The 26246-nt window shown below is 39.3% G+C and overlaps 1 protein-coding gene across 1 annotated transcript in view; it reads right to left on the bottom strand.

The window, feature by feature from the left end:
• NRAS (NRAS proto-oncogene, GTPase) overlaps positions 1-26246 on the bottom strand; it is a 448706-nt gene that overhangs the window by 148226 nt on the left and 274234 nt on the right. The window contains exon 3 of the mRNA XM_044076717.1: positions 9096-9274. Within this exon, the coding sequence (XP_043932652.1) occupies positions 9096-9274 (179 nt within the window). The remainder of the gene's footprint in view (positions 1-9095; positions 9275-26246) is intronic.

Here is a 26246-nt window from a genome sequence, read left to right as displayed (position 1 = left end):
AAAAAAAACTAATGCTCCTGTTTAAAAGCATCCAGTCATGTGACAGTCAAAGCTTGTTTTTCCTCACTTTAAAAATATTTTTTTTCACAGAATCTGTGATAAAAGTAAATGTGGCTGTCTAGCAATGGAAAGAATTAGCAGACAGTCAGTTCTCAAAAGTCTACATGAGGAGCATGTTTTGGCAGCAGGAAAGCTCTGAAGGGCTTCGTTCCCATACCACTTCTTTTAGTAAGTTCGGCTCTAGCAAAACTAATGGTTGGGGTGTGTGGAAGGTGTCCTAAAGATTGGAAGCTGGCTAGCTGTTATATCCTTAGCAGGATGTAACCCATATAAACCAAGGTTACCACAACAGTGATCTTGAAAAAATACCACATATTATACTAACCTGCCCATCTCTGTACCCCCTTCCTGGTTGATAAATTCATCTCCAAATGAAACACTCCACGAGATGCATATGTAGCTACTGTACACACGTTATCCTCCAACCTCTCATTTAAAGTCACTTCCCTACTCTCTCTGCCAGTTCTTTTGTTCCATTAGCTCTAAAGGGGTACCCATCTTCCTGTTGTAACTACACCTCTATGCCTATCCAAAGGCTACAACACAAAACCAACTACAGAATGACCACTTCTGCTTAATTTCCAGTGTCCATGGTCTGAAAGAGGACCCTTGCATCAACTCAAAATGAAGCTTCAACTTTGTTAATCTGCAAAAACATAGGTTTTATAACATGAGCGAATTTACATGCCAGGGCAATGCAATACACATTACATATTTAGTATGCACTTTCAAAAGATAAGTTCAGTTTCCATTAACAATTTGAGATCGATTTACTCTAGCATACTTAAGTGCTCAATATTTCTATCCCATATGCTATATGGCAAAACCATCTGAAAGGCTTCATCAAATCTTTTGGGATAAAAACTAAAACATTAACAAGCAGTTCCTTAAATGACGTATTAAACATTCTTTTAATCAAAATAAATCATGAAACAGTCCAAAACTCAAATTAATTTCTGTTTACTAACTGGGTCAGTCCAATTAGGCAAAACTCACTTTTCAGCAGAGTCCCAGGAAGGAAAGCTCCATAGTACAGGTATATAAACATACAGAATGCACATCTTCAGTTGCTTATCTCAAACTATACAATTTTAATATACCTACAGCTATGTATATATCACTATACCTAGGAAAAATTTAACAGCTCTTCAGACAATGTACATATGAAAGCGTGTGTGCATGCATATTATATATATATATATATATATATATATATATATATATATATATATATATATATATATATATATATATATATATATATATATATATATATATATATATATATATATATATATATATATATATATATATATATATACATATATATATACATATACATATATATTATATATATATATATATATATTATATATATTATACATATATTATATATATATATATATATATATATATATATATATATTTATTATACACACACGTATATATAAAATTAGTATAAAAGATATACAACTGCATACATTTAAGGTACACATACTAAAAAAAGTTATATAGCTTGTTACTATGTAGAGTAAGGAACATTAAGGAGAAGAGTGCATAGATAAAAAGGGAAGGAGGTCAGGACGGAAGAAATGGTGAGAGAAGTGTAGTAGTAAAGACATGGAGAAATATGGATAAGTAGTTAAAATAGCCTATGTACCGAGATGCTGGGGAAAGGAAAAGGGAAGTTATTATGAAGAACAGGAAGATGAAGGAAATAGGGAAAATGTAATACATGTAGTGAGATCAGTCTGCAAAAGGCAGCTTTAAAAAGATTTTTGGGTTCTATTTGAGCAGAAAATTATTTAAACCATTTATAAAACCAATCTTTGCCCAATACTTACTGAGCTGCCCAATAGGAAGCAACTTGCCTGTTTAAGGTCAGATGGTAGAGGTGTTTAAGCAACTGCAATAGCTGCATCATGGAGAAGTATAAACTTCAAGACAAAAACACCCCTAATTCAATACCTTCCTCCATCTCCTATTCCCAGTCATTAAATTTTAACAAAATTCAGCTTTCAGTTTATAAATCAATGCCAAATTTAATTAAGAAAAAGGTTACCAGCATAGGCAGATTAAACAACTACCAAAACACACAAAGGATATTATCCAACTGCTGCAAGTTCAAGTTCCAGTCTTACAACAAAGCTGCCTAATTTTGAACTTCCTGAATCAAAATCAAGCACCTAAGCTAGTTTAACACCTGCAATATATTAATACACTGAACTAGCCATTCCAGCATTTTTTCACCCACCTAATAAAATACATTAAACATTAATGCTTGCCTCCTTCAAGTCCTTAGAAATACTCCATTTTCATGTTAATTTCCTTCCTGCCCTTCCAGACATTTGACATTAACAGCAAACAATCAAGCTTAAGTTTCCTGGTTAATTATGACACCATCATGCATGCTGTAATAAATGTATTATCAGAAGGAATATAACTACATGCAACAAAATGCATGCATTAACACAATTTTTGGTAAACAAATTCAGTGCTGCCACACTCCAACCTTTTACGTCACACAGGCTAGACCGGCCTCTCAGTTTCCTACTCCTTCTCGACAAAACTAGGAAAAAGGTTAACTTAGTAGTAATCTGGGCCAATAAACTGTCCCCATTTTTCTCCAAATTGTCCACATCTACCATTAACAGCATCCTCCTCTCTCAAATGCAGACCAGCCTTTCTCTCTCTCTGAAACAGATGCTACCAGAAAAATGCCACACACACAAATCGACCACCAATAAAATCTACAGGTTCATCATGCTCTCCTGTAAACATGGATACCATTGCAGAAACCTAGAAAAAGAAAAATGGCTACCAGTCAAGAAAACAGGTGACTTTGTATTAGCCTCCAAATTACTTAAACATATAAAACCACACATTCCTGATTTAGCCAACTAATACAATAAGCACAAATAGTGCAACTTCTGAAGTCATGCTCGCTCAGATCCCTTACTGTAAGCCCTAAAAAAGAACAAATGTCTTGCACAAATCACTGCTATATTCCTGGTGCATAACTCTGGGACTCTCTTCCCTCCCATTTCAAAGAAATGTCATCATTCCACTCATGATCTCAGCCTTGGTAAATAGTAATGTTATGCCCTGTCCACATTAGCCAAGCACTACAAAGCATAATGCGTTCTGTTTGCCCAGTAACTCTGTAGTGCATTGAACTCTGCAATTACACTCCATCATACACGACCCCCCATTAAGATTCAAAAACGTGCACGCTGATTGGTCAGCGCACGCTAAATCTGTTATAGTAATGGAAAAAGGTCCGGTCGCCCAGACTTTTTCCATTACTATAACTCCTACAGCAACACTGTCTCACTATGTTAAATGAGTTTAACATAGCGAGACAGCTTTAAAATAAGCACCGGAGATTTCCGTCGTGACCAAACCACACAGACCATGGGTAAATCCAGCATTACCCACACCCAGGCATGGGTTATTGCTATAACAACACACTTCAGTAGTGTAAAACCCCACTATAAATTCACCTAAGCACTCTTATGGTCAGGTCTCAAGGGACATTACTTCACTCTGAACTGTCCTTCAACATCTTCCCTTATACTCTGTCCACGGAACTTTAATTTTAGACTGATATCTGTAAATAGGACAGTATTAAAAATTGTCCCTGATTTTTTCCTCCAACTGAATTTCCTTGCTGTCTGTATGACAGCACTTAAGTGCTTTACCAGCTGGTAAAAAAACATTGTTTTGTTTTCTCTAACTGGTAGTAAATAGAGTAGATAAAACTCCATGTACTACAAAGAGGTATGATCTGGTCTCACCAATCAATCAGTTACTGTGTGTTGTCGAAGTGGATGCCAAGATTCACCTCTTAAGCTTCGTTCTCAAGATGAGATTCTTGGCATCCAGGTCTCTAACACATAACATGTTACAATTTGAGATCCAATCGTAACCCTTTATCTTACTGTCTATATCCTTCCTTCCATGTACCACACTTAACGTTTCTCTCTCTTGTACAGTGTACGTAACTGTCAACTTTGATCAAATGCATTATACAAGAATTTCCACACTGTGTGGTTAACACTTTTTACATTATTCTTACCCTGTTTTTCATACAGCGTTGTGATTTGCCACAGAATGAAATTAGTCATTTATGTTATTTGAATTTAACTGGGGTATAGCACTGATCAAAGTCCATGTAACATAACCAGTTAACATTCAGAACCATAAAGAAAATCCATTTCTTAATCAATATTGCAATTTCGTAAACTTAGAAGACACGGGTGAAGGATACCAACTATGATGAGATCCTACCACATGTTGGCACTTGTATCAATTAAATCAACTGCCTTTGATTCATAGCAAATGCAGCTAACTGCCTTTCCATCATTCAAAGACTAACAAATATGACAATAACCATTTAAATGCAAGCACTAACCACTAGTATTTACACTAAAAATGGTTTTGCAAGTATTGTCCTGGAATTGTTCAAGTCTAAGAGCATGTAATACAGTCACAGTTCAAGTCCAGTATTCAGTTATTCAAAACAGCAGCTGCATGACAAAAAAAGCTGGAGCACAGAAGCCAAGAAACAGGAAAGGTTACACAAAACTTTGAGACTGTTCAGCCAGCCCTTCAACTTCTTTCTAACCAAAACAAATACAGCTTTCTCTCTTTCCATCATTCTTTTTTTAAAAGCAAGTAGAAGGATTCAACCGCTTATTATGTTGCTTATTACCATTTGCAGATGGCTCTTTCTTGGTTGCTGCTGTCTCTTTCAGCTTTTCCCGGTTAGGGGTCGCCACAGTGGAACTCCGGTCCGCTAATGATTGGCAGTAGATTTGTACATGCCGAGTTGCCGGCCCAGATGCACAACCTTCAACGAAGGTATGCCCATTCACGCACATCTCCACACAGAAGAAGCTCTAGCTGAGAATTGAACAGGACAGCGTCTTAGTGTGAGGCGACAACGCTACTGCAGCACCACCACCGCAGTATATTTCCTAAATGCACCACCATTTTTAGATGGATTTTGCATATGTTTTTTTGGCTTCTGCATTCTCATGTGTAAACAGTCACAGATTCCACAGGAAAACTCACTTCAATTGTTCAGGATACAAAAGGTGGATGATTATTCCCCTCTATGCGTACATTAATGGCTACTCCCTAGTTTCTAAAGAATTATGGTTATGCAGAATTTTTCTGATTTTCCACCACTTTTCCTGGACCACAATTTACAACGGACATTATTTTGTAGGATACAAGTCTGAAAAGAAGATATTGCGGAGAAACACTATGTGCTTTCTTTAGCAAGTATTAGAGTTTCACTCAGCAATATATTCCACAAATGTAGACCCCTCTTTCAACTAAAGGATATAGGCCAGTAAACTGTAGATTTTTCTCGTTATCCATGCCTATTAAATTTTCTTCCACAAAAATCAATCTTGACTTCTGAGGAAGACATCCTGTGTGAAGCATCCTTAAATCCTCTTTCCCACTTCAATACCTGATCGGAATGTGAAGACAAAGCTGTTTCCACATAATCTCTTTTTTTTTTTTTTTGTTCAAACATTATAATCCGGCAAGGTAGAATTAATAAATTAATACTATGCAACTCAGTTATAATTTGTTCATATCTACAGTACTCCACAGACTTCAGCAAACAAGTAGTTAAAGTTTCAGCTTTAGTAAAAGGGGAAAGCGTCTGGTAATTTAGAGAAAAAAAAATCAAATATACTTGGGAGTTTTTAAACAAAATATACACTGAATGAATATATAAAGAAATGAAAAAGGCTAGAAAATACAGGCTTTGACCATCTATTCTGATGATCTGCTAAAAATGCAGAAATTGGAGGCTGAAATGAAGCAAGACTGATTGAACACTGACCTTTTCGAGAAAAGCCACTTAATAAAATACAGTTAGATGACAGCACACAAAACCTTAGGTGTTTTGCTTACCCAGAGAAACTGGAAGGAACATACTGCATTAATTTTATGAAAGTACATGTAAGCAACCAGACTGGTGGTTCACAGCAGTTTTTTTTAATTAAGATGGCATATTGTGTACACGTTCCAAATCTGCCCTTAAGAAAGCAGCCAAGAAATACATTAGTTAACATGCAAGCAGAAAGAGCTGCTCCTGACAAAGCTGTAGCAAGAGGGAACAGTGTTAATAATTGGGGACTTGTGAGGAAAATGATTATGTGCTGCATTGCTGGAAGAAGAAAAGCAAGTTTACACTGGTAACGAGAGGATGTCAAGAGGCAAATGAGATTCAAGTTGTGCCCAGCTGTCTTCAGAACATTTCTCCTGTACTAATTATTTACATGTAAAAAGATAAAGTAGTCCTGTTTTTATTGGCGTGGATAGCTACACTACACATTTTTAGATACAAAGGCTTTTTAAGCAAACTGGCTTGAAAAGCACAGAGGGGAAGTAATGAAAAGCATGAAAATTATGCTTTCTTGCATTTACAAAGTTACTAGCTGCTTTTATTTTGGATATGGGACAGCTTACCGAGTAGTGGGTTTGAGTCACACTACTGAATGCAAAACCTGCAAGTGTAAAAACGCATCTAAACTTTACAATGTTGAACTCAAAAATGCCTACTAATAGCATACATGTACTATACATGCATACTGCATCAGTACATAGCCAATGAACAAATGTTACTCTGATTTTATTAAAACTGAGAAATGATCACCAATATGGATCCTGCAGTCCAGCTGTCTACACATGTAGCTTAGCGGAAATTTTGATTTCAATAAAATTTGACATTCCAGCATTATACGTTCTGTATTGTCGCTTTCAGTATATTGCTTTTAATTAAGTTGACAAATATCCATTTCCCCCCCATTTAGTACCTGCTTTAAAACAGGAAACAAGGAACCGGCAGATGCAACCAATTAATAAGTCCAATCAGTGTATTTGGAGGAAAATCAACAAGCACAATTAACTTTTAAAGCAATACTAACAAGTAGTTCAGTGAAATTAAATGAAGTCTAAAACTGTGGGAAGAAAATGGCTACAGAAACAAGTTTCTTTCCTGCAGCTTTAGTACTTTAATGCATTAAACATAACTGATCAGTTTACTTAAGAGTAGCCAAATTAACTAAAACCTCTGGGTACAGCTGACTATTTGGGGCAACTGTTCCTGTTGTAGGGTAAACTTTTCTTCTGGAAAATATAAATGTATGTATGGGAAAGATAGAGTGTAATTGTGATAGAGTATTGTGCATTTGCTGAGAGTTTAAAAGTGGATGGGGTGTTGAAAAAGGATACGCTATTTTGTTTTATGAAGGTTTTTATTGAACCAAAAAGTTTAAGAAAATATGACAAGTTCAAACAGAGTCAAGAAGTAGTAATACATATAAGATTTAATCTGAGAAACCCTGGTGTGTGTGCATCTAAGCTGCAAATTAAAAACACATACCATTAACATTGGAAACAATAGCTTTTTTTTCCTTTTTTGAGAATGGCTACTTTGTCACTATTAACATGGAATGGAAATGGCTTTACAGGTACAAAGATACAGTATTGATTTTTATTAAGAAGTGTAAGAAGCAAATGACAGTGCTACAGGAGATGCATCTGGATAGAAATGGGCATGTCAATCTGACGGTAGACATTCAACAAAATATCAAAGTAAAAGAAAAAGTGGAGAAATTGTTAAAGGGTCTCAACAGGGACAGGAATGGGAGAAAGGACAATTAGGACAGACGTGGCATTAACGAGTTATTGGCAGGGGACAAGGATTAAGTTGGCATGTATGTATATTCCACATAAAACTACCATTACAGAACATAGGATAATTTAGGGATTATTATTTATGGGTGAGGACTGGAACCGGATTTGCAATAGTAAGGGTGTATCAAGGGGACCTACCAAGGGATAAAACTAGAGAGGCTAGACTTCTGATTATGTACATGAGAATGTCTGGTATGGAAGATATGAATTCAACAACAGGAACTCAAGACATTCACAAATGCCTTGGATTTGCCATATAACGCCTAAAGCTGTCTATGGACATTCATGCAGTGCAACAGGTATTTACCCAGGTTAAGACAATTCTTCCAGAGAGAAAAACGCTTAATGAACTGGCAAAAAGAATGAACTAGTCTGTAAAGAAACCATCCCTCAGTGAAAGATTCTGCATATAACCCAGCTCTGTGCTACAGAGGGATAAAACCCGCACTATGACCAGAGCTTGAAAATCATTTCAGGCAATGGAATTAGCTGAAGCTGGGAGCAACTAGAAGCCTGCAACAACTCATCTACCCATCCAGTTCAGACTAGAAACAGGCATAGCTACTTGTAACAATTCTCTTGTGGGGACCACGGACCCCAAAAGAGAAATCTGTTAAAGATGGGAGGACAGGGTTACCTTTAGAGCACAATCACTTGTACAGTGGATTCCACTGAATGCCACTCCAAAGAGCTTATGCTGCACACAGAGGGTGTCATTAGGGCAATCAACACAAAATCCCTCGATGGCTGCCTGGATTAACGGCTCTTGCACAGACAATCAATGTGCAGAGCTGTAGTGATCAGTCAGATAGTCGGCAGGATCACAGATAATTTTAAGGATGGACAAGCATCATCATATTTCTGTGAAGTGGGAGTAAAGAGACTCTGCTAACGTTCCACAAAGACAAAGGGAGGGCATCTAGACTCAAAGTACGTTCTCCAGACTGGAGAACAACTGAAGAACCAAATCTGAATCAGACAGCATTGCTAACCGCTGCATCACAGAAAAACAGGTGTGGCAGGTGATGACAACTAATGCTTCAATACAAACTGAATGGCTCCATGTCAGTCTTTCTAAACTTACAGAACTGCAGATTCCAAACTGATGTATGCAATATCATACTCAATACAAAATAGAAGAAATCATGTTCAATAAAGTAACCACAAAATAATAATCTTTAAAAATATATTTTCTAAATCTCTAGCAAAGGTTTCATTTTTCACTTGTGCTCCCCACCCCAAATCATGAACAAATATAAATGATACTGGGGATCTAAACCTCTACAAATACGTTAAAGGTAATCAACACAAACCTGTAAAGATTGATATCTGCAAAGGATTTGCTATTATTTATAGCAAATACACAGAGGAATCCCTCTCCAGTTCGCATGTACTGATCTCTCATAGCACTATACTCCTCTTGACCCGCAGTATCAAGAATATCCAACAAACATGTCTCCCCGTCAATGACCACCTGCTTTCTGTAAGAATCCTAAAAATGAAAACCATCATTAACAGTATTACAGACCGTACATTTTTAAAACAGACTTGTCTTCCCTTTAACTCCTATCAATAAATTTACTGTAACAAAAATACAAGTTTTGTTAAAGATAAATGTAGAAATAAACTGGAGACATAACACTATTGTGAGGCATTAATGTTTGCAAACAATTTTAGTGTGATACAATAACACTAAACTGCAATGTTTTACTCACTTTAACTGGACATAGCTAACAAGTTTCTAGAATTAGCTATATAAATCAATTTGCTCAATCTATTGGTGTATGCAAGTAGTTGGAAATAATTTAAATTTAGGCATACTGGCAAGCCACTTCAATGCAGAGTCCCCTGTAACACTTTGCTCAAGTTACTCACGGTATGCCACCATAATGAAGTGCACACAATACTGTTATCAAGTAGCGAATTACAATGGATGCTGCATTTTAGTAACCATTATTAGGTCATATGTTAACTGAAGAAACAAAGGCAAACAAGCTACACAGTGTGTAGGGAAAAATGCTGATTAAAAAGAGGAGAGTATAACTCGACAAAGTTAAGCCACTGCAACACAATTGCTACATCAAATTTCAATGGTTTGGCAGAACAGCCACTGCCATGCATAAAATGCACACTGTTCATTATTTCTTTATTCAGTTACCCATTATTTGCTACTACAATCTCATCTTTGTAAGTCCAGAATGAAAAGTACATCTACAAAGGATGCTTTATCCAAGGTCAGGATTTACCAGCTATGTCATGGTTTCTTCCATGACATTAACCATTGGTGCCACACAACAGACCTGTGACCTGATGTAGGGAGTATGCTCTACAGCACACCGTTTATATATTTGGGATACAAGGGAAAGCTTTAAATTTTAAAACTGACTTTGTACACAAGTTATTTTTCCTCAGGCAGCAACGAAAATGCCCGTTTAACTTCCTGTAGTCTTTAACCCCAAAATGGTGCAATACAGCAGACATAAAACAGAGTGGGCGCGACATCTTATTCAATATCAATTTGCATGGGTAAGCTAAACAAAGTTAAAAAAAAATATTTGTAAATTGTGTAATACTTACACAGGGGAAAATTGTAATTATATAGTATAGAAATTATATGGCTACAGAATTACATTAAATTAAGTTGTTCAAAATTTTTCCTCGAGCATCACTGAATTACTCATTTTGCCTGCTTTTGTAAAAGCAGCATACAGGCTTTATGATACTAGAACATTACATGGCTAAAAAACATCCATGACGCATACTACTTGAAATGACAAACTATGTCAACAGTCAAGTTATTTCCACTGCTGGATATTTCTTAAGTGCTTAATCTTCAGGATTCAGGCACTACAGACACACACTGCTCAGAACATAAATTTTAACCAAGCTATTACTGCAAATCCTCCTATCCACGATCTCTTGTGCCTCTGTTTGGCAAGTATGCTCTATGTGTTTAGCTTGGTCACAAACTGGAGACGGGGGGCAACCAAATGATGATTCATGATGACAATTCTCCAAACACTTCTAACATAAGAACACAACTTTTGTGCTCATTAAGATTCAGTCTTCATTAACCTTTAGGTCCTTGCTGATCCTGCAGAGTTCCCAGTCTAATGAAACATACCACTGACTACCACCGCTCCTACAGAATATCTGTATCTGGAGGCTTATCTGGCAAAGGTGTTCAGCAATGACTAAGTTTGTACAGTTTACACATCATTCAAAATCTTTAAAATATGCACATACGTAAATGAATGAATGAAGATGAATGAGCCCTCAGCACAACGGGTAGTACCTTTTTTGTACTTGGGACAAACGAGGGAAATAAAATAGAAACGCCAATGGGCGCTTAGTTCTTATGAATGATCAGCTCTTTTTCCTTCATTCTTCGAAAGCCTTGATTATGCCACATAACATCTAAGCTCTCTGCGGACAAGTACTGACAAGTGTTTATGTCAGTCATCTCTGAAGGGGTCAAGAACCTAAAAGAACCACCCTCATTGCAGGGATACTAGCAAAGACAAAAACCACCTACATAGTTTTCTGGATTCCCAGTATGGGGAGTCACAAATGGATTCAAGTGCAACAGGAGGATGGTGTCGCTCTTCATTAAGACAATGCTGAGGCTTGGTTGTTTAAGTAGTTTATTGTATACAAATACATCAGGAACATTAAACTTCAACAAACTGACTGACTACATACCTGCATGCTCACACTCTGGCTGTTCACTCTAAATGGCACTGACATCTCACATGTGCTCAGTGGATAAGGCACGTGCTTACCGACTGAGAAGCTGCTTAAAGGTGTACACATACTGATTTACATCCTCCCTCTTTACTGAGCTATCTTACATTAGCGAATGACATTTCAATAGGCATGCATTATACAAGCAATAATAAAAAAAATAAATAAAATGACAGTTGTCCAAGTTACTGCGCATTTTGAACAAGGTTTCGATATGTGACCTGATCGTGGGACATATTTAGGACTGGATTTAGCAACAGGGGCAGTCACTGGGGAATGTCCTGCTTAAGGTGTCTCAGGGATTTTCTCAGGAATGGGGATTGCTGACAATGTCCTCTGGAACAGGTACATTGGACAAGTCACTCTGAGAACTACAGTCATTGTCAAAGGTAAGATGCTGTAACACTGGTTCAGACACTGGTAAATGCTTCTGATTTAGTCTGATTTCCTTTCCTTGTGATTCCACAATGTATGATCTCGGCTCAACACAAATCTGATACAATCAAAACCTTTTGATGTCTGCATCCTCACTATCTCCCCTTTTTGTAAAGAATGGAGCAGCTTGCTACTTTTATCATAGTAAGACTTCTGGAACAAACGCTTTTAACAGTTAGACTTTCACTGCTTTGTTGTTCATAGCACATGGAACCAATAAATAACTGCTGATTGGTAGTGTGGTTCTGGTTTGTCCCAAAACAAGTCTCTGGGCAGGTGAGCCAAGATGATTACCATGAGGAATGACTCAGAGAAATCCAGATGTAACAATACCGATGTTTTTCTAAACTTGTATTAAATCTTGAACTGTTGTCCACTTTGAACTGCATGCTCAGCCAAGCCGTTTGACTGAGGGTGCTCAATATGAACAAAGTCCCACTCTTCTGCAAATTTCTTGAACTGCTGACTAGTAAACTGTGCATCATTGTCAGAAATAACTGTATTGATGATGACATCTTAGTAATGACAGTACTGTTAGGTTGGGAAGTAGGTCAATCTCGAACCAATTTGAATAAGAGTCTACGAACACCAATTAATGTTGACCATTCCACTCGGATATCTGTGGCTACTATTGACCAAGGTAGTTCAAGAATCTGGCTTAACTTGAAGTGGTTCTTTTTGTTGATACGGCTTTGTACCATTACGTAATGAACAAGACAAAAGTACTTTTTCCAATATCTCTTGACATAGAAGACCAAAATAATCCTGGGTGGCCACAATGCTAGAATATACTCTTGTTGCAAGGACTGTGGAACAATCACCTTAGAACCTTTCATGATGATACCATTGTCTGACAAAAATCTCATCTCTGTATGGAAAATAAGGCTGCACTTCTGGTAAACAAGATTGTTTTGAAGGCCATTTTTTTAAATCGTTTTTTTCTTAAAACTTGCATATTTTCTGTCCTTGACCTAGCACTCTTGTGTGGGGTCATTTACTGCACTGTTATAACTTGATATTACTTGTGAACCTCTGCTATCTCTGTAAAAAACAAACAAAAAAAAATCTTGCTTTTTTCCCACTTTTCTGAGAGTTAAAAAAGTTCAGTTACAGGCTTGCTGTTCCTGAACTGTTTGAAAGCTTCTGTGAGGCCATTTTTGCTTGGGCTGAAGGAGGGTCTCTGTGTTCATCAGTGGGAGTGACTAACATTGAGGAGCTTCCCTGCCCCCTCGAGAGGTGGTTACTGACTTGAAACTGTAGTTTTATTGGCCACTAGGGTCATTTCCATAACTCCTTCATCTTCCTCTTAAAACCTAGTTGCTCGTGGTTTGAGCGCCTTTTCAGGCTTGTTGGCTGTTGGTGAAGGACGCACCAAGAGGAAAAACGCTGAGAGAAGAAGGAGCCACTTTTGAGATTTTAAGTATTTTTCTCTGTTTATTTGCTAAGTTTTTCTGCATAGCTGCCTAGCTTGAGCATTTTCTGGCTTGTTAAACTTGATTTCTGTATTAGTAGCTGTATTTAGAGCACAACCAAAAGCTGTTTGCTGAATTTCCTGTTTGCACTTAATTTTAATTCGCTTTTTCTTAAAACTTGCATATTTTCTGTCCTTGACCTAGCACTCTTGTGTGGGGTCATTTACTGCACTGTTATAACTTGATATTACTTGTGAACCTCTGCTATCTCTGTAAAAACAAAACAAAAAAAATCTTGCTTTTTCCCACTTTTCTGAGAGTTAAAAAAGTTCAGTTACAGGCTTGCTGTTCCTGAACTGTTTGAAAGTTTCTGTGAGGCCATTTTTGCTTGGGCTGAAGGAGGGTCTCTGTGTTCATCAGTGGCAGTGACTAACATTGAGCAGCTTCCCTGCCCCCCATAGAGGTGGTTACTGACTTGAAACTGTAGTTTTATTGGCCACTAGGGGTCAATTCCATAACTCCTTCATTTGTCCTCAGAGGAGTGGTTTAAGGCAGTAACTTGTAGTTTACTGGCCATTTTGGGTCATTTCCTGTCTTTTCCAGCCCCCTGCTATAAAGCACGCTTTAGCGCATTAGCTGATTTAGCGCGGAGTTGCCACTGTTGCACACTAGGGCAGCTCCGGTTAAGCAGGTTTAAACTATTCGAGCTACCTAAAGTCCACTCTTCAAATTTTCCCTTAAAACTACCTTCCTCGAACTATACTACTGATCTAATCAGCGTATCCTATAATTAAAAAGATCATCTCTACTTGACTCCAAGTAAACTATTCTCTATCTGTTAAACGTAGCACTTGCTCCTACAGTACTTATTACCTTGATACGCCACTCTTGTCATAGATAGTACCCCAAAAAGGCAACCCCCCATTTCTCGGTCACCCACGTCCCCCGGAATCTTTTTTAAAGTTTTTTTTGTCTATTACTTCTAGCATGTCGAGGGATCAGTTGCTAGTGTCCTCTCCTGCTCAGCTGGTGAACCTGGGAATATTGAGGCAATGTTACAATTGCCTCATGTACACAGACAACCCTCTCCTCCTCCCACAAAACACAAATACATGCGAGAGATGCAACTATACGGCCAAACTGGAGGCTGAGCTCTCTCAACATAGGACTGGCAAGACCAGTCAGGAGGAGAAGGTTACCACACACACTATAGACCCAGTCTCACATAGTACCATTACAACCTCAAATCATACACATAAACACACAAAGACATACTCGGAGGCTCTGATCAAAAATCTACCAAAACAGCAGAGGCCACCAAAGCAGACACTCAAACAACCACCACCTCAGAACACAACACCTGCAACACATAGACCTCACAGTCAGAGTGTCAAACAGTCACAGCCCTTAAGGCCAAACACAATGCCAGACACACTAGTCATTGGTGACTCCATAGTCAGACACACTGACGCCCCGCCACCAGACTGAGTAAGGAGAAGTTCACAGTAAGCTGCCTGTCGGGCGCTAGAATCCACCACATAACGCAAGCACTCAGGTCTCTCAACAGCAGGTACAAATATGACTCAGTCATTGTCCACGCTGGTGTAAACGACCTGAGACGCACTCCTTGGACTACATGAAAAGAGACATTGAGGAGCTCTCTGATTATGTAGCCCAGGCAGGTATGACCCTGACCTTGAGCAGTATCCTACCTTCACCAAGAATGATGCCACAATACAGAGATAAGATGATCAGCTTTAACAATTGGCTTAAACACTGGTGTCATTCAAAGGGGATCCAGTGTCTGTCTGCCTGGGATGACATGCTGGACAAGCCACGCTGCTTCGCAAGGGACGGCTTGCACCTGTCACCCCTGGGATTCCGGATATTGGCAAAGGCTCTTGCCACCCCATAGTGCCTTTTTAGGCAAGGCTCAAATTCTAAACCTACCACCCTAGAACACAAAAAGGAAAAACTAAGGGTAATGCTGCTCAATGCCAGAAGTCTAAATCTCAAAATGCACGCACTCAAGGCCCTTCTCAGTATGGAGAACATAGATATCTGTGCTGTGACAGAAACCTGGTTCAAGGCTCCTGAGAGCACCCCAGCGCTATCAGGTTTTACCTCATATCATGCTCCGCCCCAAAATCCGGACAATACCAAGAAAGGAGGGGGGGTATCCATATTCATCAAGGACATCCACACCTCAAGACTGGTGGCAACGCACGATGCATCGGAGACCATCCAGGTGCAATTAACCATAGGCAAGACTGCTCTGCAAATTGTAGCATGTTACAGGCCACCCTCACAAACTCAGGAAAGTCACATGGCCTTCCTGAAAACACTAGAGGGGATAAATGTATCACCAAACACCATCATACTAGGTGACTTCAATTACCCTAATATAGACTGGGAACACTACTCAAGCCCAAACACCCTAGCCCAAAAGTTCCTGGAATTCATAAACTCAAATGCCATGGAACAACTAGTCACCATTCCCACAAGAGGAGATAACATACTTGATCTCATCATCACGAACATGGGAGCACAATGTTCAACACCGGAGGTGTACCCCTCACTGGTGAGATCAGACCACAAACTAATCTCGCTGGAGGTCCTCATCCCACCCCCACCTGAAATACAAAAGACCACAGTAAAGAACTTCTCAAAAGCCGACTTCACACTTCTAAAGACTAGTGTGGTCTCCTTTAAGGCCCCCGAGCTGGCGGAAAACAGTACTCAAGCCGCTGAATCACTTACAAATGCCTTCTACCAGCACCTGCAGGACTGCATGGATAAGGCAATCCCAAGCAAAACAAAGACTCTTTGTACCAAAGGCAAGCGTCCAGTCTGGTGGACCCCAGCCATAAACAAACTCTACAACAAAAGGAGGAAGCTACTACAAGATAGAGCAAAATCCTTAAAAGGTAAGACACCCTTGATCACTATAAGTAAAAAACTAAGAGCTCTCATAAAATCATCCAAAGCAAATTGAGAGAAAAATAGCTAAAGACTCAAAAGACAATCCTAAGGCCTTCTTTAGCTATGTTAGAAACCTGGGAGGAAACTCCCAGATATGCTCAGAGCTAGTTCAAAATGATGTGAAGATTACTGATCCTACAGACATTTCCAACATACTGGCTGACAGGTTCAGTGCAAACTTCTCCCCCCCCTCCCCCCAAAAAGGAGAGATATCTATACCAAACTATTGCAGCCCCCCAAACATCTCTAGCACCCAAGTGAGAACTGCTCTCTCCAAAGCAAAAAACACAGCATCCATGGGACCTGATGGTGTCCCCGGCTGTGTGCTCCATGAACTCAATGAGGAATTAAACCCACAGCTAGGACAGCTGTTTAATCAAAGTCTTACCTCTGGATACGCACTCCAGGAGTGGCGCACTGCAACTGTGGTACCACTTCACAAAGGCGGTGCCTCCACCGACCCTGGAAATTACCGGCCCATTAGCTTGACAAGCCTTATCTGCAAAGCCATGGAGAGGATCATAATGGACCTCATAAATAAAGACATAGGGAATTTGCAGACTTTGGATCCAACCCAGTTTGGCTTTGTCAAAGGCAGATCATGCCTTTTAAACTTGGTTGACTTTTTCAAACAGTCACCAAAGCCATTGATGAGGGAAAGGCAGTCCATACAGCCTACCTCGATCTGGCTAAGGCCTTCGATACAATACCCCACTCGGGTATCATTGAAAACTCATCAGCTTAAATGTCAACCCATACATCACAAGATGGGTTGCAAACTGGCTGAGTGACAGAACCCACAGGGTCAGAGTTGCTGGCGCCATGTCAGACTCAAAGCCTGTCACAAGTGGTGTCCCACAGGGCTCAGTCCTGGGCCCACTCTTGTTTGGCATCTACTTTTCCAAGTACAAGCAAACACAGGAGGGTTATGGCTGACAAAGTTTGCAGATGACTGCAAACTGGGCCATAGTAGAAAACACATCTGACACAGATATCCTTCAGAAGGGTCTCACAGAAATGGATAACTGGTGCCAGAGCCACGGCCTAAAGTTAAATGCCAAAAATGCATAGTCATACCCTTCGGGAAAAACAAGGTTACCCTAGCTACCAAATAGGTGGCAATCCACTGAGCACAGAAGAAGTTATCAGGGACCTGGGGACCCAGGTTGATAGTAGTCTGTCATTCGACACCCATGTAGCTAAAGTAGTTAGAAGACCTTCTACATTGCCCACCTTATCATGAAGGGATTCTCATCTAGATCAAGGGAGGTCATAGTCTCCCTTTACTCATCACTCATCAGACCAATGATTGAGTACAATGCCCCATTCGGAATGTATCTGACCCGACACTTGCAGCAGCTGGAGAGGCCACAAAAGTTCCTCACCAAAAGGATAAAGGGTCTCAAACATCTGTCCTATGCTGCCCGACTGAAAGAACTCCAGCTCTATTCAGTCACTTACCGCTTGCTCAGAGGTGACCTTTGCCTAACATACAAGGCCATGTCAAACCCAGATTTGATGAATATGCTTCACCTCAAAAAATCTAGATCCATCAGAGCCACAAGGGCGGGAGACAAACCTTGACACGGCTATTAATAGGACGTGCTGGAGGGATAGATTCATCACCCAAAGACTCCCTATGCTGTGGTACAAAATCCCGGTACATGTGAGGCAGAGCACCTCGCTGGCCTTGTTCAAGAGAAATCTTGACCAATGGATGGGAGATCGCAGATATACCCCAGGGATTACCTCAGTGTCACTGCTCGACAGAGGCACAGCAAAATAATGGGTATAGTTCCCCATACTAAAGGGGTGGCGCAAGCCACAAAACGATGGGCTAGGCTTGTAAATGCCCTCGGGCAGATAGCCTAGTATGAACCTATGAACCATTCTTGACTGATAGAGGTTTAGCTTCTGGAGAACCAGATCTGAATATGTGCGAGTTCTGAGCTCATCAACACGCATGGAAGAAAAATCTCTCACTTCCATGACCTCAAAATCAAGTTGGTCAGCATTATGCTGTTCTGTGCTTTTCCTGGGTGATCTGGATAAGGTATTAGCAAGATAAAGAAGTTTGCCTGTTGTATAAACAAGACTGAAATTTGAGCATCATGCTTTGCAGTCTGGCAGGAGCTATATGCATAGGCTTACTCAATATAGTGACTAAAGGTTGGTGGGTCAGTTTTGATCTGGGTAGGTCGACCATAAATATGAACATGCAAACAATTGCCAAAAGCTCCTTCTCAATCTGGGCATACTGCATCTCGGTCTGGGTGAGAGTTCTCTATGCACAGGCTACTGGTCTACCCTCTAAGAATAACAGCACCTAGATTAAACTTAGAAGCATCACAGGAAAGAGCAACTGGTCTGTGAACATCATAGTGGCTGAGAGTTGTTGGGTTAGCAATTTTCTGCTTCAGGGCATCAAATACTCTTTGGTACTATTCTGACCATGACCAAATTACATCTTTGCATATTGGCTCTCGTAATGGTGCTGAAAGTTGATTTAAATCTGGAATGAACTTGTCTAGATAGTTGCCTATACCAAGAAAACGTTGTAGGGCTTGAACACTGCCTGGAGCTGGCATCTCGAGAACTGCTGTTTGCTTTGAAGGATCTGGTTGTAAGCCTGAACTGGTAAACAAGTGACCAAGATAAGAAACTTCACATAGCCTGAACTTGTACTTCTGAGGATTCAGCTTAAGATTCACTCCAAGTGTTCTTTTCAGAACTTTGAGGTTTCGGTCATGTTCGACTTCACCACTGCCTCCTACTAGAATATCATCTACTAGAACAGCACACGGATAGCCCAAAAAATTTGCTCCACTGCATGCTGAGAGACTTCACTGGCAGAATTTATTCCAAATTAGCATTCTCAGAAGTCTGCATCTTCCAAATGGTGTACCGAATGTGGTTAACAATGAAAATTTTCAGTCAATCAAAATTTGACAAAAGGAACTCTCTGCATGCAAGACAGAAAAAAGCAATGGCATTTGGCATGAGGGTAGCAACCTATTCAACTGTGTGCATTGAATGATGAGGTATTTTTAATGCTTTGTCCAAATCTCTTGGATCAATACATATTCTGATATTATCTGAGCCTTTCTTATGAGCTACAACCATGGAAAATACCCATTCAGTACGTTCTTCTACTGGACAAATTACTCTTAGCTGCACCATTCTGTCTAGTTCGACTTTGACACTGTTCTGCATAGCTACTGGAACTTTCTATGCTGGTCTGACAACTGGGCTGATCTGTGTGTCTAACTTCAGAGAGTACACAACTGGTAGCTTGCCTAGTTTGTCTGCAAAAATATTAGCATACTTAGAAAAAATAGTTTGGGCGAAATTTGAGCTGTCATTTAGGCTTACATGGTGGACTTCTTTATTAAATTAACACAGTCCCACTTTCAAACTGTCTCGGAGGCCTAATAATGACTGCACATGTCTTGACTTTGAAAAATTGCAAGCCATAGCTGTTTCCAGCAGCGAAACATAAAATCACTACTGAGCCTTTGGTATGAATCTCTTCACCACCATAAGCAACAAACTTCACACACATTGTCAAATCAAGTTGTTCTGTAGCTTTTACTCTAGCAAATGTTTCTGCACTCATAACATTGCACTTTGAACCAGTATCTTTCAGCTCTACAGGACTCAATCCAAACAGTACAAAAGATCAATTTTTTTTCCACAAATCCACTACATTAACTGTTGCACCAAGCACAGACACACCATCAACATAAAAAGTAGAGTTGCAGCTTTCTAATTGATCAACTTGCCTCTTGGAATGTCCTCTCAAAATAATGTGCTTTATTTGATTTCTAAAATCTTTTGAAATTATTCTACTTATTTCAAGAATGACACTGCTGAACAAAAGCTAAGCACTTCTCTCTTTTGGGTTTGTGATTTCCACCACAACTGCAACAACAGACTATGAAGTTGGGTGGAGGCAAATGTTTCAGCTTTGCAGACTCACACTTATGCTTCACTGAACATGCCCTGAAATTTGCTAGAAAGACTCAGGGTTTCCCAGGGACTGTTATAGGACCTGCTGTTGCTGCAATGTGCTTGGGCCAATTTCTTTTAACCATGTGTTACATACTATCAACATGAAATTTGTCACTGTGCCTTCCACAGCTATCCTTATTCGTAAGCATACTTGTGTGGTTTTCTATAAGCTCGTATACCTGACAAATCCCAATGGCCTTATTCAACATTAAATCACTGTCACGAAGCAAAGTTTTTCTCACTGCATCATTAATACCACACACAAACCCGTCCTTTATTAACGGTTTAGCTTCATTTCTCAAGTCAGTTATATATGCTGCAAAAGTTTCACCAGGCTTTTGATCCCTTGTGTAAAGTAAGTGCCTTTTCACTGTAACAATCATTTGGTGGTTACAAATTTACATTTTAAGCACTCTGGGTCTTCCCTTGTTTCAGTCAGTACCACTATATGGCGGTCTTCCCTCTCCCCTGCAAACACAGCAGGTGCATACACAAACGAACACCCTCTTTCAATGGCCTCTGAACCAGCTAAATTAAGAATAAATGCTTTTGTACATGCTTTTGTCAAAAACAGCCTGTATGAAAATGTAGTATTCCTGCTCAAACACACTCCAATTTTCTGCAATATCACACACAACCAGTACTGGTCTGTGAAAGACTTCTGCCATTCCATAGATTATAATAAAACAATGCAAAACTGGCCATTGTAATTGCCTATGAACATTCACACACACCCAGTACTTGTAATAATATTCAAATACACAAGAAACTCTGAAATACTGTACTCTGTAAATCAACTGAACTTAGCAAAATATTCTTTGAAACAACTTTACTTTGCGAAACAACTGCACTGTAATACTGCACACACTTGCAAACACTGCACACCGGACATTTTAAATAGTTTTAGTTAATAGGAAAAAGTAGCACAGTACAAAAATATGGTAGTTTTCCCTTTTTGTACATTTTATGCAATTTGGATATTGTTTCAAATATTTTTGTAATTATTTCGATTTTTAAAAATATGTTGCAGTTTTGGACATTTTAATAAAACATTAGTTTTGAATTCTGAATGCTTTATTTTATATTTTTAACAAAATAAAGAATTTAAGTGAGCTGCAGTACCTGGAGTTTGTTGAGTCATTTAAGCAGTAAGGATGATCCACTCCTGTATAATCCTCCAACTTTAACTGGCTGCCTCATGGCTGTAACTCTAGATCCCACTCTGACACTATGTCACTCTTCTTATATACATTAAGAAGATGCTAAGGCTTGAGTGTTCATATAAGTATTTTACTGTATACAAATACATCAGGATGGATAACAGGAACACTAAACTTAAAACTAACTGACTGACTACACATTCTCACACTGGCTGGTCACTCTAAATGGCAGTCATCTCACACATGCTCAGTGGATATAGACATGGGCTTACTGACCAAGAAGCTTCTTAAAGGAGTACACACATACTGATCTACAGCTGGCTCAATGGTTGATAGGCAAGGAGGTTAAAGCAATAAAAATTATCAGATATGAAGGGCTGAAAAACAAGCTTGCAACTTCTGAGATATTCCTGATTGAAATCATCACACAAAGGGTCTTTCACATTAAGAATTACATTTCAGCAGATATTGCTGTCTCAAACGAGGGGAGGGGGAGACTCCCTTATAGAGCGTCATAAGAGTCTCCCTCTTGGAGCAGCTTTCAGCTTTGTACATATTAAGGGAGGCCACAGAAGATGGATCATGCCCCAGCAGGAAAGTTCTGTATAGACGACAAATGTAGCTCAAATGACATGCACCTAAAGCCCCACTAAAAAATGTCTGAAAATGGATCATGGGCATTGCAGCTGAAAACAGACCCAGTTTCTGACATACAGGCGATAAATAAAACCACTTCAGTTTGTCCCTCTACATGTCCTAAGCAGAAAGTTCTTGAGGTAAGTACAGAATATTCACCACCCTAGTCCCAGCCTCTGATTATCATTGAAAGTTGAGCAGTCTCACCAATAATATTAAAACTTTAAGACTAGGATATTCCCCACTTAAATTGTGCAACAGATCAGTCATCTTGAAAGGTAATCTTCATGGAAGATTTCACCTGAAACCTCAGTATTGGAGGAAACCACATGTGTCTAATCCAAATCAAGGCTACTTAAATCACCTTGGTCATGCGACACCTGCCCTTCTGGATGAAATACACCATTAAAGGAGACCAGGTAAAAAGTCTAAAGTAAACCATGATGCCACTCGTTGACTAACATTTTCCCTGCTCTGACCACTGGAAATAGGCAAGTTCAACATTTAGCACTGATCAGCAGGACAAACAGGTTACAGGACAGGAAACCCTATTTCAATGAAAATGTTCTAGTAATGGTCAGACTGAGTAACCACTTGCAGAGCATCAACAGTAAACGGAGTTGGCCATCAAAGGAATATCCATGGTATTCAAAATATGACGCTATACGACTGTCAACTCCCGTGGTCCCCCAAAAAAAAGAGGTATGACATCATACTAGACTACAGCCAAACTATCCAAATGAATCTGTGTCTGAGGCAGAGAATGAGATGATGTAGTAGCCTGTTAAGGAGGCAAAGGCTGTCTGGAAATTTTGCGTGCCTGAAGAGAGGAATAAATCAAGGAACTGGTAAGCAGTTCCAATACCAAAAAGGATGCACAAAGTCCGGGTAAAACTGACAGCAATAGTAAGAATATCAAAAAGGTAGTGTTTTCACCTTAAAGCCACAGTAACAAGCACCACAGGCTTACCCCAGCCCTGACCGCAACTTAAAGGTCTCTCAAAAATTCAGAATTAATATTAAAAAGACCAAGTTTACACCAAAATATAAGAACCAGAATCTTCCAAACGGCAGAAAAGTTGCATGACAGGACCAACAAAAATTAAATTCCTAACACGAAACACTTTTACTCAAAAAAAAAAGTACTGCTTTAGTTAGAGAATAGTTTTGTTTTTTTTCTGTCAGAGAACTTATTGCCCAGCAATGAAGCAACATTATCCAAACGTCAATCCTCAAAAGGCCACTTTAGCAGTGCTTTTCAACAGCAGGAAAGCTCTTAAAGGCTTGGTGTCTACATTGCTGATTTTTTCCAGCTCTGTTCAAAGTTCTCAATAGTCTAGGTTTGTGGAAGATGCCCTTAAACACTGGAAGCTGTCCAGCTGTTATATCCTGCACAGGATATAACCCATATGGTTAAGGTTACTGCGGCAGTGTGTAAATGATGAACATCTATACTGTCCATCTATTCCAACTGAAACTACTGATTCATTCTAGATCATAGGAGGTTACTAGGCTTATGGCTCTGGGGCCCTTACAAGCCTAGACAAGAGTTTATCCCCAAAAAAGAAACCTCATTCAGCACCCGTCACCCCTGTCAATGAGGGACAATGGTGGAACCCCTGGGACTAATTTGCGGTTTCCCATCCACCCATCAAGGCTGCACCTGAAGAGGGTCAGCAAGGTACTCTGACATGTATGGGAAGTCTATTCCAAATATGGGGACAGCCTCTGGGAGACAAAACTCTCTCTCCAGCAGTTTTTGTTGATGACACATTTGGTTTCAAAAAGCAAAATTCTTCAAAGGGAAAATCTGAAGAAATACTCTCCTCAGAGTCAGAATCTATTGCCTGAGGAGAAACAGAATTTGCTCCCTCTTTCTATTCCCTGTTCATCACAATGGGAATATTCAGAAAATTAAAAAAAGTTGTGTTCTTACCATAACTAGGCATCTGTGTTGTACATTTTTATTCTTCAACGCACGGGTTCAGATCCAATTCTCAGATGCGACTCAGCCAGTCATTTCAGACTTGTGATCCAGCTCTCCAGCTCCTCCCTGTACCCATAATGCCCTGCTTCATCACAAAAGCCCCAGATCTAATTTGCTGCCCAATCCCCATAATATCAGAGACAGGAGATGAAGAAAGACAGGACTCAGACCTCTCAAACTGTAGGTTCCAATGGAGACCAATAGGTCAATCCAGAAGTCTTGGATGGGGGATGACTGAAAGGCAAGTTGTGGAAGAATGAAAATGGACAACACAGATACCTAATTATGGTAAGAACATAACTTTAGAAATAGGTTTTCCTTTTCATTCTTCAACTTATGGGACAGAATCCTCAGCTATTGTTCTTGGGTGGCCCTCATGGAAGGCTATTCTGGAGCACTGTTGAACCAAATGAGGCTCTATTTCTAGAAATAACATCAAATTTGTACTCAAACAAAAGTATGAGCATTGGACCATGTAGCTGCAGCACAATGTTGACAATATACGTTCTGGACCAAAATATTTCATTTTACATGTGGTTACTGGGAAAGTCCGACTGGATCCATGTCCATTTTCAGCGTAGGCCCGGGGAGAAAAGCTCCAGAAAACAGAGTACAAATACATTAGGAACACTAGAAACATTGAGACAAGTATAATATGCAGTTGCAAAATGCAGATGAAGTGGCCATGCATCTGGCTGAATGAGCCTTTGCAGGCTTAAGTAATGTCATGTGTTTTTATGAATAAATCCAAGAGATGCAATCCGTTATCCATTTAGCTAGAGTGACTTTAGACACTGGATAACCCAGTCTTTTTGAGGAAAAGGAAACAAAAGTTGATGTGACTTTTGGAACTGTTTTGTCCTACCAAGCCACTTTAGGTATATATATATATATATATATATATATATATATATATATATATATATATATATAGGTATATATATATATATATATATATATATATATATATCTGGAGTTCAGATATTCTCTTTGCAGAAGTGACGAGTGGATAAGTTGTTGACCGCAGCTGTTAGCTAAGATGTACAAGTATCCTGTTTTTTTTTGATTTATACAGATTATTGTTTTTAACAATTAATATATAGCACTTTTATTGTCTGCTTTTTAGTCTCGAGTGTATTTTAATGCTATTAACTAATCTGCACAAGTAACGGATTTGTCTGCAGTTAAAAGCATTCTGTATCTTTACAAATCTTTATCTGTTTGTGCTTTATCTAGTGCTACTGTCTGTAGGCTATTGTCCCCACCTTCCCTCCCAGTTGGTGTCTTGCTCTTATACTTGGTGGCTTTGCAGTTGCGCGCCCCTACTGTAAATCTGATCTGTGACACTCCTCCCAGTCTAGTGTCATTAGATCATTGCCTTAATATTGCTACAACTCAAGTGCTCTAGGTTGCACTGCATCTGAAGTGTTTGTGTTTTAGCTGCTTTTCTGTATATATATATATATATATATATATATATATATATATATATATATATATATATATAGACTTCTCTGTTTCTTTAACTAAATAAGTTCTGCAAAGTTGTTTTATTGCATTCCTGCCTGTATTTGAGTTTTTTGCACTTTTAAAGTTTGCTTTTGCTTAGTTTAACTGGTAGGCTACACACTCAAGTGCACTAGCCGAATTAAAGCATTTACTGTGTTTCTGTACCTAATTTCTGCTACTTTGTTTCCCGCCTTTACTGAACTAGAATAGTCCAGTCTTCAGGTATTGCTGATCTCTGGGCTGTGTCAGTTCCTGTATTGCCCATTATCCTTATTTGGATAGGAGGAAGCTTCTTTGTTGACCAGTGAGAGTGGGGAGCTCTGAGCAGCCTATCTGTCCCTTGAGGAGTGGTTCCAGCCCAGTGACCTGTAGCTTATTGGCTGTTTTGGGCCATTTCCTCTTTCGAATCCCCTGCTTTAAAGCCAGCTTTAGCGTGCTTTTGCGCTTGTAATTTAAAGTTTGTCCTGTTTGTTGCATTTACCTGTTGAGGCTACACACTCAAGTGCGCTAGCCTGTGTTACATATTTATTGCATTTTTCTGCTATTTGTTGCAAAAAAGAAAAAAAAAATTATCCTCGTTTCCCATCT

This window comes from Protopterus annectens, chromosome 7.part0 (assembly GCF_019279795.1).
Source record: "Protopterus annectens isolate FY-2018-M chromosome 7.part0, PAN1.0, whole genome shotgun sequence".
Classification (NCBI taxonomy): domain Eukaryota; kingdom Metazoa; phylum Chordata; order Ceratodontiformes; family Protopteridae; genus Protopterus; species Protopterus annectens.
Note: the sequence above shows the minus strand (reverse complement) of the source record. Positions and strands in the feature narration are given on the sequence as shown.